The sequence below is a fragment of the Haematobia irritans genome, chromosome 2, assembly GCF_050003625.1.
Source record: "Haematobia irritans isolate KBUSLIRL chromosome 2, ASM5000362v1, whole genome shotgun sequence".
NCBI classification, from domain to species: Eukaryota; Metazoa; Arthropoda; class Insecta; order Diptera; family Muscidae; genus Haematobia; species Haematobia irritans.
The window spans coordinates 218,781,802-218,794,300 of record NC_134398.1 but is presented as its reverse complement, the minus strand read 5'-3'; the positions used below and the strand labels follow the sequence as shown (position 1 = coordinate 218,794,300).

The 12,499-nt window shown below is 40.0% G+C and overlaps 2 protein-coding genes across 2 annotated transcripts; both read left to right on the top strand.

Annotated features, from left to right (window-relative positions):
* Positions 1-472: 472 nt before the first annotated feature.
* Positions 473-1,127, top strand: LOC142225286 (uncharacterized). The gene is made up of 2 exons (XM_075295061.1): positions 473-639; positions 714-1,127. The coding sequence occupies exons 1-2, from the start codon at positions 475-477 to the stop codon at positions 1,125-1,127; spliced, it is 579 nt and encodes a 192-aa protein (XP_075151176.1). The 5' UTR covers positions 473-474.
* A 2,909-nt stretch (positions 1,128-4,036) lies between these two features.
* On the top strand, positions 4,037-6,659 carry LOC142225285 (uncharacterized). Its single transcript, XM_075295060.1, has 3 exons — positions 4,037-4,070; positions 4,133-6,301; positions 6,371-6,659. The coding sequence occupies exons 2-3, from the start codon at positions 4,215-4,217 to the stop codon at positions 6,657-6,659; spliced, it is 2,376 nt and encodes a 791-aa protein (XP_075151175.1). The 5' UTR covers positions 4,037-4,070; positions 4,133-4,214.
* Positions 6,660-12,499: the final 5,840 nt, after the last annotated feature.

Below are 12,499 nucleotides of genomic sequence, written 5' to 3'. Positions count from 1 at the left end.
TTTTGACAAAATTTTCTTTAGAGATAACTTATTGACAAAATGTTCTATAGAAATAAAATTTTTTTAAAAACTTTTCTATAGAAATAAAATTTTGACATAGAATTTCTATAGAAATAAAATTTTGACAAAATGTTTTAAAGAAATAAAATTTTTAGAAATTTTTCTATAGAAATAAAATTTTCGCACAATTTGCTATAGAAATAAAATTTTGCAAAAATTTTTTATAGAAATAAAATTTTGATAAAATTTTCCATAGAAATAAAATTTGACAAAATTACTTATAGAAATAAAATTTTAATAAAATTTTCTATAGAAACAAAATTTTAATAAAACTTTCTAGAGATATTTTTTTGGCCTAATCATACCCTACATTCCCTTAAATATAAATCGAAGTCGAGTTAATTTCTCTCCTCTCGCTGTTATCTGTACTAATCTGACATTATTTTCATTTTAGGCCTTCACCATGCTGTCTCAATGGGTACCATAGATACAACCTCGAAGCCAATATTTTCCAGTCAAAGCGATCGTAATTATGATTCCGAAGATGAGAACACCCATCGTCGTCGCTTGAGACATACCTCCTCCACTGAATTATATCCACGACCATCACAATATTCCAAAGGAGATATAAAAGAGCAGGTAAAGTGAAAATGTACCCTTACAACAAAATCATTAACCATTTCTCTCGCTCTCTCTATATCTATCCATAACAGTACTGTCTAACCGATCGTCAAGTGAATACTATTGATCGTTCACGACGTGAACGTTTTTTCGGTTGTTTAAGTAGACGTTCAGCACCCCAATCATTATTGGGTGGTTGTGTGGGTCGTCGTATTCCATCTGATGAGAATTTAGCCCCCTACACTCCATTCTATAAATATCCCCGTTATAATCAACAATATCCCAATACAACGGCTCCCGGTGATAGTACAGATATGGAGAGTTCCTATTTTCGTAGACAACCAGCATCGATACTAAGTACTTCGAAAATGGTGGATGCAGCCACCGATAATCGTCAATCCACCACCACCACCGCCAGTTGGATGGATCAACAGCAGCAACAACATCACGTACAACAAACATATGGGAACTATGATAATGTCAGTTATATCAACGATAAAAGGTAAATAGCGTTGTGATTTCCGAATATTACGTGGGTAGTTCATTAAGTACCTAGTCTAAGCGATTGATGCAAGATGAATTTACTAGATACACTCGTAGTTTGTTTTTACAATATGTGGAAGAGAGAATGCCCTCGAAATTTTAATTTTTTAGTGGACTAACTACTTATTGCACCACCCACGTTTATTGGATAGTATTGTGATATTTTGTTGTATTTTTTAATTAAATTCATATAAACGATAAACTATAAACGGGAATGTGTAGGCATATCACTATAGTACGTGGGTGGTTCAATAAGTACTTAGTACTTATAGCAAGATGATGCAGGATCGATGTATTTAGTCTTGTAGGTTTTTTTTTATATTATATAGCAGGACAACGTCATAGTACGTGGGGGATTTCATAAGTACTCGTGGTTTGTTTTAAGAACATGTGGAAGAAGGAATGCCCTCGAAGTTTAATTTTTTTAAGGCTAAGTACTTATTGCACCACGCACTTTTATCGGATAGCATTGTGACTTGATGAATTTTCTGGAATAACTCTTATTATCGTCTTGTTTCTCACTCTCTCTTTGTCTCTCACCAACACTTTCCCTTCTAAAGGGTGATTTGTTAAAAGCTTGATAACTTTTTTTTTTTTAAAAACGCATAAAATTTGCAAAATCTCATCGGTTCTTTATTTGAAACGTTAGATTGGTCCATGACATTTACTTTTTGAAGATAATTTCATTTAAATGTTGACCGCGGCTGCGTCTTAGGTGGTCCATTCGGAAAGTCCAATTTTGGGCAACTTTTTCGAGCATTTCGGCCGGAATAGCCCGAATTTCTTCGGAAATGTTGTCTTCCAAAGCTGGAATAGTTGCTGGCTTATTTCTGTAGACTTTAGACTTGACGTAGCCCCACAAAAAATAGTCTAAAGGCGTCAAATCGCATGATCTTGGTGGCCAACTTACCGGTCCATTTCTTGAGATGAATTGTTCTCCGAAGTTTTCCCTCAAAATGGCCATAGAATCGCGAGCTGTGTGGCATGTAGCGCCATCTTGTTGAAACCACATGTCAACCAAGTTCAGTTCTTCCATTTTTGGCAACAAAAAGTTTGTTAGCATCGAACGATAGCGATCGCCATTCACCGTAACGTTGCGTCCAACAGCATCTTTGAAAAAATACGGTCCAATGATTCCACCAGCGTACAAACCACACCAAACAGTGAATTTTTCGGGATGCATGGGCAGTTCTTGAACGGCTTCTGGTTGCTCTTCACTCCAAATGCGGCAATTTTGCTTATTTACGTAGCCATTCAACCAGAAATGAGCCTCATCGCTGAACAAAATTTGTCGATAAAAAAGCGGATTTTCTGCCAACTTTTCTAGGGCCCATTCACTGAAAATTCGACGTTGTGGCAGATCGTAAGTCTATTCATGATGAAATGTCAAAGCATACTGAGCATCTTTCTCTTTGACACCATGTCTGAAATCCCACGTGATCTGTCAAATACTAATGCATGAAAATCCTAACCTCAAAAGAATCACCCTTTACAAAAGGGTGTAATTTTTAACGCTAAATACTTATAAGACCATCCACGTCTATCAGTTAGTTCCATTATTAAAGGTTTGTTGATCTCAAAGTGATCTATATATCGACTATATTTTTTTGGTTAGCTGTTGTGTATTCGGAGATACTTTTGAATATACAATTTTTTGTGGGATAAGCACTTATAGGACCACCCACGACTACTTTATAGCATTAGAATAATTGTTTCCATTATTTTTGTTTTTTGGCGCAAATTCATAACAACGGATAGAGGGGGAAATTTATATAAACAATTAAAAGCAAATGAGGAAACTGTCAAATGTTACGTGGGTGGTCCAATAAGTACTTACCCTAACAGGTTGATGCAATACAAATGGATTATAATTTGAGTTGACTGTGGAATGGACAGTATCCTTGAAGGTTTTTGTGAACTAAGTACTTATAGAACCACCCACGTATGCTGGGTAGCTTTACTATAACTGTTTTCATTATGGCTTACACAAATTCATAACAACAGAGAGTGGTGGGGAGGGGGAATTGATATCAGCGATAAAAGGTAAATGGGGAAAGTTTTGTGACACCTCATGTTACGTGGGTGGTCCAATATGTACTCACAAGTGTCGCAGATTGATACAAGATGTATTGGAACGGCTATTATTTATTTTTGGTTTATTGGGTGTGAATCTCCCGTCCTGGTAGTTTTCTCTTTTTTTGGCTAAGTACTTATCGAACCACCCACGTCTATTGGGTAAATTTATCCAAAATATTTGTATATGTTTTTTTTGTAACTTATATCTACATCAACTATAACAGAAACAGTAGGACATCCAAACGTTACGTGGGTGACCCGAGAAGTACTTAGTCTCACAGCTAAATGTAAGTGCAGTTTCCTAAATTGACTCTTATTTTTGCTTAGAGCTTGTGGGAACGATAGCGTTTTTTTATTTCGTTATGTAGGCTAAGTACTTATCGAACCACCTACGTCAACATGATCGTTTTTTTATATAATTGCTTGGATTATGTTTTCTTAATAAATTCATATGGATGAGAGATAAATGAAGGAAGTGTAAAGATATCAAAATTTATCGTGGGTGGTCCAATAAGTAATTAGTTTCATAGATTGACGCTAGACTAGAATTTAATAGACCATTTTCTTTTAGTTTAGTGTGTGTTTAAGCAGTAATATCCTTAGAGATAGAGAGTTTGTCAAGTTTTGTAGGCTGAGTACTTGTGGGACCACCCACGGCTTTTGTGTAAATTTTTCCTTAATTTCCTTTACGATTTTTTACACATTTACTCGTACCGAATATCGTATATTTCTACAAATTTCCTTTAAATTTTCAGCTCCTATCACTGCCCATCCCATATGGGTGTTAGTACTGGCTTGCCCCATGCAGCAGGCGCCCTAAATACACCCAGGTTTGTAAATGCAAATGTACTCTGCCGGTCATGACGCATTCTTTTTTTTTCTCAATTCACAGAACCAAACATGTGAGCTTTGCCCGGTCGCATACTCTCACCTCCTTCGATGATTTCAATGTGGGGTTTCGTTCGTCGGGCCGCATGAAATCGGCCCAATCACAGGAACGTTTAATTGGTGGCAAGAAGCCCGTAGGACCAAGTGGCTCCTATTATGATACAATACCAATATGTGCACCGCCCATCACTGCCATAATGGGCTCCACATCCACCATACATATGCTGCCGGGTGGTACTACTGTTCCTATTCATCAACTGGGTCATACACATCAACATCATATGGCTCATGCCATGCCAACGGCATATGTGCCCAACGCAGCGGGAGCTCCGTATGTGACGGCCGAACAACATGTGCAAACACAACAACCAACGGCAGCGGCGACGGCGGCGGTTATAACAAATCGACCTATATTGGAAGAGCTAACCACATTGAATCTGGCAGCAGCCGCATGTCCTCTGCAGAATTTTCCCCCACCCAGTCCTGAGGTGATAGTGGTAGAGAAGAAATTTCGCAATGCCATGAAAACGCAAGCCACCCAGACAGATGTGAGGAAGAATGAATTTGAACAAAGTTTGGCCCTGAGTCCGCGTACCATACATCGTGTGAAGGTGGTATCGCAGGGGGCTCAAACCAATGGGTGTTTACAAAATGGCAAGGCCTTGGCTAAAAGTCTGTCACAAATACCCTATGAGAGTCGACGAAAGGAGGAAGTACCCCCGCAAATGGATCATGAGCTTTTGCATAGAACTCAATCGGAAGAACCTCCCAAGTCCCCGTTGGAAAGTAACTTTGCCTATTATCAGCCACCTCCACCCTTGGAATACAATACCAATCACGAGAAGTATTATTATCAGAAAAAGGATATGGGGTTCCTGCCCAAAGAGGATTCCTTCTCGTATGAGAGTAATAGCTTGCCTAGGCGGACTTGTGGCTATCGTTTGGATACCGATTTCCATAGTTTGCCACGTAGAGATCTTCAAAATGTCCAGGATGTGTGTAAGCACATAACGGAATGTTCCGAACTAATGGCCGATGGTTCATCAGACTTCACCTCTGATCTATTGCCTCCACCGCAGGAATATTGTTTGGATGACGATGACTCTTTGGATATAACCCAGACCTATCCCAAGGAATATAAGGAGACCAGTCGTCGTAAATCGATGTTGGTCTCTATGGAACCTCCCGAGGATAGTCCTTTTCGTCGTGATGATATACGTCGGCAATCTATGCCGGTCTATGTGAAAACTGAAAAATTAATCGATTTGGATTATCCCTCCCACAAGGGTCAAGGGAGACGATATAATCGCAAATTATTCCGTGATGATATGTCCGATGAGAAGGAGATCATCATTGACTTTAAACCCTACACGAATCACATGGAATTGCAGTCGAAAACTCTGAAAAGGAAATTCCTTAAGAAACATGAAGTCCGTGAGGAGGTTAAACGACCCGAACTACCACCTCCCGAACCCTATGACTCAATATCGGCTGAGAGTGATCGTAGTGAAGATCAAATGGAACATCTACAGGATCCTGTCTATGAGAATATACATCCTTGTGGTTGTAAGGTGGCCAATATACCAGAGGACGAAGTCTCTGAGTTGGAAGAGAAAGATGAAAAGGGATCAGGTATCTCGGCCCCACCCAGCCCCTTGCGTGATGAGCCTATAGGACATGCTTCTACCTATCCGTCATCCGATTCATTGGCCAATGATGTAACTCGAGATCATTCCGATGGTCATTGGAATGAATCTGAGGTGACTGTATTGATGGCAGAGCAAAGATCCGAGGCTTCGTATAATTTGAATCTTCTGTTAACACCCTCAACGAAACGGAAACATCTGCTGCTGCAACATCAACAGAGAAGTTCCGTGGACACCGATGCTTTAGACTATGAGGAACAATTTACCGATCAAAGTCCCACCTATAGTCATTCGGGTTCATTGAGTATGAAATCTAGGTCACCAGTGACGCCCCAAAATGAAAGGGAACCTAAAATTGGAGGAGTGACAGCAATATGCCAAACGAAATTAATATCACCTTCCATAGAGATAACTCCAAGTTTGGGTGCAACGCCGCCTCAAACACAAAGCAGAACCTCAACAAAGGCTTTACTCTCCTCTCCCAGTCGCAGAGTTAGAGATAGTTCTCCCCAGAAGGATCAACGGAGGTATTTCAGATGATTATCTCTGATTTTCCTGGTCTCTTTTACTACTTTCTCTCCTATTGCTAATTTCAGATTATCCGATATATCGGTGGGCCTTTCCTCCATGTGCGATACGGCCAAAGGTTTTGGTGGTGGTGCTGCTGATAATTCCGAATGTAGTACCAATACCAATACAAATACCGAAGAATATGCTACCTGTACTGATACTTCAAGGCGTACGCCAGGTATGAGGACTACCTTAACCGCAACCACTACTACGACAAGCTCATCATCAACTACACAAGTACCAGGTTTGAATGGAAAACAAAAATCGAAATTTTTAAATGAATGTCTCAAGTGTCTTGTGTCTTATGTGGAATAGAGCACGTTTATTCCGATTCTCTTTTGTTTTGACATTTACATATATACATATGTAGAGCTTAAGTGTAGAGATATCTCGATGGATAATTTGTTTTTGGAGAGTTGTTTTTTGTCAGAACTATTGAAGCATCCATCTGAAGGTGTTTGCACAGAAGCAGGATTTGCGAAACAAATGTCACAACTTTTGATTGTAATTTTGAAGAAGATCTAGCGATGGTCATCTCTCTCTCCTCTTTCTATTGCAATAATTATAGAGATTTCCATAGTTATGCCGAAACTTGGCACAGATTAGTTTTTTTCTACAGAAAAGATAAGTTCGAGGATGACAGAAGATCTAGTTAGACCCGCCTATCGGTCCGTCGACATAAGTAGTTTGTAAAGCCGGCTAAGTTTTTTGATACACGCCTCACGTATGATGGTTACTCTCCCTCCTAAAATGATGTGGGTTAGGTTAGGATAGGTATAACGGCAGCCCGATATTTCAGGCTCACTTAGACTTCTCTTTTATCAATGATTGCTGCCCAATTCTATGTCAAGCTCTCTGACAACGAACCTACTTCTTCTGAGACTGTATCACATGAACTGGTCGACAGTCTCCCTTCCACATCTCTCAGTATATGTATGATATCTCTATTAGCATCGGGGAATTTTCACTTGCCAATAGTTCCATATAATCAGGGTATGCGAAACAAATTATGTTATCTCTTTGTTTTCTTATCTTCTTCTGGATCCCGAGATGTTGATCGGGATCGAAGGGAATTATTAAATGCACCTTCAACGTCAAGAAAATCCGGCATGTTTATTCATTGACCGATATAATTGAAGACTATGTATCGGTCGATGAATAAACTAGCGGGATTTTCTTGATGTTGAAGGTGCATTCAAAATATCTTCGGGATCCCTAGATGTTGATCTCTGATAGGCAAACTCTTGACGAAGAGGTAACATTTTCCGCATATCCTGATTATATAGAACTATTGGCAAGTGAAAATTCCCCGATGCTAATAGAGATATCATACATATACTGAGAGATGAGGATGGGAAACAAACCGAATCATGAAATGTATGTAAACTTACTACAGGAGATGGACTTATCCTTACAAGACATCGAAATATTAAGTGAAGCCTGAACTTTATGACTTCAATATCACCGTGTTCGCATGCTGCACGGTATTGTATTGTGGTGGCCATTTCTTCTGCAATCAACTCGTCGGAGGACTTTAACGTTAAAAGTCAATCAATTAACTCCTAGCGAAAAGACTCATGTTAGCCACTCTAAGAATGGTACCATCTAAAGGTATATGGAAAGGGACAGTCCCTTTACTCTTGAGTGAAAAATGCATGGAAGAAATTCCATAATACAACTAAAGATATTATATCGAGTGTCCTCGGTATGGCTAGGAAATTTACGAGAGAAGTTGTACTGGGAGTAAATGCTTCAAAGCAGGCATTCACGGCGCCTGCTGTTAACCCCTTTGGAGGCTTCAAAACTTCCTTAGGCGAGTGCTAGAAATACGTCTGGGGCAGCAAGCTGAACGTTATGCTCCATTTTGATGGAGTTGGATAATTCAAAGTGGTCTTACGATCGTCCACAAAGCCAACAACGAAAGAATGAGGACAAAAACCAAGACCTAAACTTCCTGCTGTTAAAAGCAGAGATTATCCTGCATTTCTACAATCGGTTCTCACATTTATCCCTTGGGTGTGCGAATCCTAGAACGATGAGAAACTCCTTGTGTTGACTCCAACGTGTTGAACCGCTGGTAGTGCACATTCCATAATCGCAAAGTTCTTAGCGCAATGTTTGACAACCTTTTACTCTTTAGTTGTAAACCTTTTGGGAGCAAGCAGTTTGGCTGGTAACACATGGAAGAAATATAAAATAACGATATGAGATATATACAAGTCAATTACCCAGCCCCATTTCGGAATTCCCAAGACCCAAGATTCATTCTCAAGAAGAAGACGGAAGAGAACCTGCAGTAGAACCAAAATTCTCTCGGTCATTTTCTCACTCAACAGCACTCGATGAAGTGAGTGCAGTGAGGTAGTCCACCTAAACCATCTCACCTTTAGAGGACCCCTTATGCAAAAAGCAAACCAATCAGGCTCGAATTCAGAAAATATCGACAATCAATTATCGGAAACATCAGTGATAATGTAATAAATGTGGAATGGAGAATAGCTCACAGAGACAAGGTTCAAGACGTGAATGCAACAATGTAGATTCCACCGTCAAAAAATCCTTTCTTCCTTATGACAAATCTTGGTGAACCAGAATGGTAAAAAAAACACGTCGTTTCTTTTGGCTTCTAAGCTTATTGGATGAGTAGGTTCATTAAAATACACTGGCTACGAATGCCGTTGGTTTAAGGCAGGCAGGGTTTAAACTATTGGCCCTTTGTAGACATTGCAAAAGTTGTGACGTTATTGAAAAAAATTTCTTCTCCAGCCCTCTGTGCATTATTGGATTTCGTTGTTTAGACTTAGCTTAGACAATAGTAGATGGTGTTTAATGTTGTTGCTTGATGTATGATGATGCTTTTGCGTATGCGAACCCAATGCTTGGAAACTCCCATTTTATTTTAGTTCTACCACCCACTTAGATGTCACAATAATATGATGTCAATTAATTTAAATCTTAATCATTTTTCAAACCGTTTCATTTATTTCACCTGGATAGCTTCTACACAAAGTTCCCAAATGGAGAAAACCCATGGGGAGTCATCATTTGAAAGTGCTTCCTCATTGTATTCTTCGAAAGGAGAAATGCTTTCCGAGGAACACATGCAGCCCGAAGAGTTTATGAGGGAAACTAAGTCACGTTTGGATTTAAATTTAAATTTACCCACATCACAAAGTGAAGTTCCTAAAAAATCACCAACTCACTCGGTGAGTAGTACATCATCGGGCAGTTATAATGTGGGGGATGAGGCAGCCGACAAGACTCCAGAAAATTCGGAAAAAATAACACCAGATGTGAAACATTCACCCATTGCGGCAGCAAGGCCCATTGATAAAATTCGCAAAAAAATCGAATCCATATCAGATGATGAACGCAGTGATGTTCGTTATTCCTCTTCGGGGTACTATGAGAGTCCCCATGATGATGACTATCAGAAGCTAAAATCGCGTCGCCATCGCCAAGAAGAGGAGAGAAAACGAAGAAAAACCTCCATGAAAATTGACATAGAGAAAGAGAATATGAGAGCCTTAACATCACCCATAAAGAGAGATATGCTAAAGAAATCTCCCGAAAGGCAAAAGGCATCGACATTAGCCGAGTCTACGAGCCCAGTTAAACTGAAACGTTTCCGTCCGAAAATCCGTAGACAATTAAGGCGTTCCTCACGCGATGAAAGTGCATCGAGGCCCCGAAAGGCCAACAATGCCTCTTCAGCATTATCACCACAACAGGGCGTAAGCTCAGAAAAGCTTCTGGATGCCAGTATAATGTCTCCCAAACCAATAATGGTGCCATCGACAGAGCATGAGCCCATACAACCCATAGCGGCTCCTCGCAATGCCAAAGATGGGCAAGCGATAAGCACCACAATTACTGCTGCCCCAGCCCCGCCATCATCATCATCGACGGCGGTGGCGGCGACTACTGCCACAAAAGCACCCATCTCTCTATCACCTGCCTATATAAAATCTGCTTCGGAGACATGTCAATTAAAGGCCAAGTCCATAGAGTCGTTAAATCGTTCCGTTTCACCTGGTTCCGATTCTGTGTTCTATAGTGAAGCGGATGGTAATCATGCTGATCATCACAGTGGTCATTGTTCCCATTGTGGCAAAGAGGTGGAAGATCAAAGTGTTGTGTGCGGCGATTCGGTAGAATCATTACCTTACATAGACAACGAACCGGATATTGTTAAACCACCGTCCGATTTTGCCGATTCGCCTGTAACCAATAAAACTCCACAACGATTATATAAGAAAATGGATAAACGCTTTAGATCTGAAGAGCGTTATCATTTGGAACGGGGGCGTCATTATAAGACACGTAAGGATAATATAAGAGCCAAGGTAAGAAGAGGGATGCAAGAGAACACAAGATTTTAATTTATTTTATTTTTCTTCAGAGTGAAGAGCGAAATCAGGAATGTACGAAAAAAACTACTCCGATTCTAAGGCCCGCTGGTTCAAGCCCTTGTATACTGCCAGAAATTATAAGTGAACCAAAACAGCAAACCATCTACATAGGCCATTATGATTGTGCCCGCTATACCCGACTCACGGATTGTGATATTTGGGCCCAATTGGATCATCAGAGTTTGGGTAAGCAACACTCAGCATACACTTCAATGCAGCAAAATCTATTTTCTGTTTTTTATTTATTTTTTTTTTCGAAAAATCCATATCAACAGAACGTTCTCGTGGTCGTCGATCATCCACTGATTCGGAAAAAAGTTTCTATACCAAATACCAAGTTATACTTCATCGTCTGGTTCAGAGACGTTGTACATTGGAGATGTATCATCGCCAGAAGAATGATATATTTGGTAAGATGGTGACCTTCTATCACCCAAACACGAACCCATATATCCCCATTCCCATCCCCATCCCCAACAGATAGATTTTACAGTTCATTGATATTCATTGACCGCCACAAGTGAGGCATTGACAACAACGATTGGAACGAGCTATCTTATCCGAAACACCACAGAAACACAATTCCCGAAACAATTTCATTCCATCGAACAGTCTCGTGCTTGTTTGCAGTGACGTTGAATCGTCTATAACACTGTGGTCTATGGCAATCAAAGTGTTTTTAATGGCGAGAAATAGTTGTGTTTATTCTGCAAATTTGACGCGTGTTTCTAATTTTGGAATATTAGCCTAAAACAAACACTGACCGAAGAATTTAAGCACCATGGGTATAGGTAGATGAAAACGCAGGAAAAAATAGTTAGAGCTGTATTATAATATTGAAATTAAAAATGCCGCAATGAGAAAATTGAGTGGAGTGGTGGATTTGTTCTGATCAGCAAAATCGACCAGGGATCGTCACCATCGTTCAGACCATTGTTCGTGCTGGACACAGCTGGAAAGCTATTCGAACGGCATATCAAACCAAAACTTAACGAGGCTATCAGGACGTTTGTCTGCGCGACAATACGGATTCTGCTTGGAAAATACACCCAAAGAGTCCTAACGGAAGAATCAGATGCCTGACGCGCAACACAACATTCTTCTGGCGACTCTATATATTAAGAATGCTTGAAATATCCTAAGGTGGACAGACATAATACACATCATAGAGACGATATTTCATATGCCGAAATATTTAAGGAGAATATTGAAAGACTATCTAAAAACCCTTTATATTGATATATGACTTTTGATAACCTCAGGTGTCGCCCAGGGCCCAATCCCCGAATCAGATCTCTGAAATGCGACATATGACGAAATACTGAAGGTACCCATAAAGGGTGATACGGTCAAAATTTGGTCAAGGGAAAACGCATGTAAATCGGTGAAATCGTTTATTTAAAAAAATCAAATTAAATTTCTTTTTCAAGTTCAATTAGTATAAAATTCAGGAAAAATATTCAGTTAGGCTTTCGCTTTTCCAAATCCGAATTGCCGGGCCTCACGCTTGACACCTGCCATCAGATTTTGTACAGCCACCTTGTCCACCTTCTTCGCCGCAGAAAGCCAGTTTGCCTTGAACTGCTGCTCGTCCTTAGCAGTTTTTTTGGTCTTCTTTAGGTTCCGCTTGACAATAGCCCAGTATTTTTCAATTGGGCGGAGCTCTAGCATGTTGGGAGGGTTCTTGTCCTTGGGAACCACCTGCACGTTGTTGGCGGCGTACCACTCCATGGCCTTTTTACC

Coding starts and splice junctions, on each gene's coding strand:
- LOC142225286 (XM_075295061.1), top strand. CDS start 475: ATGGGTACCATAGATACAACCTCGAAGCCAATATTTTCCAGTCAAAGC. Junction 640..713: donor AAGGAGATATAAAAGAGCAG/GTAAAGTGAAAA, acceptor TATCCATAACAG/TACTGTCTAACCGATCGTCA.
- LOC142225285 (XM_075295060.1), top strand. CDS start 4,215: ATGAAATCGGCCCAATCACAGGAACGTTTAATTGGTGGCAAGAAGCCC. Junction 6,302..6,370: donor CCCCAGAAGGATCAACGGAG/GTATTTCAGATG, acceptor TGCTAATTTCAG/ATTATCCGATATATCGGTGG.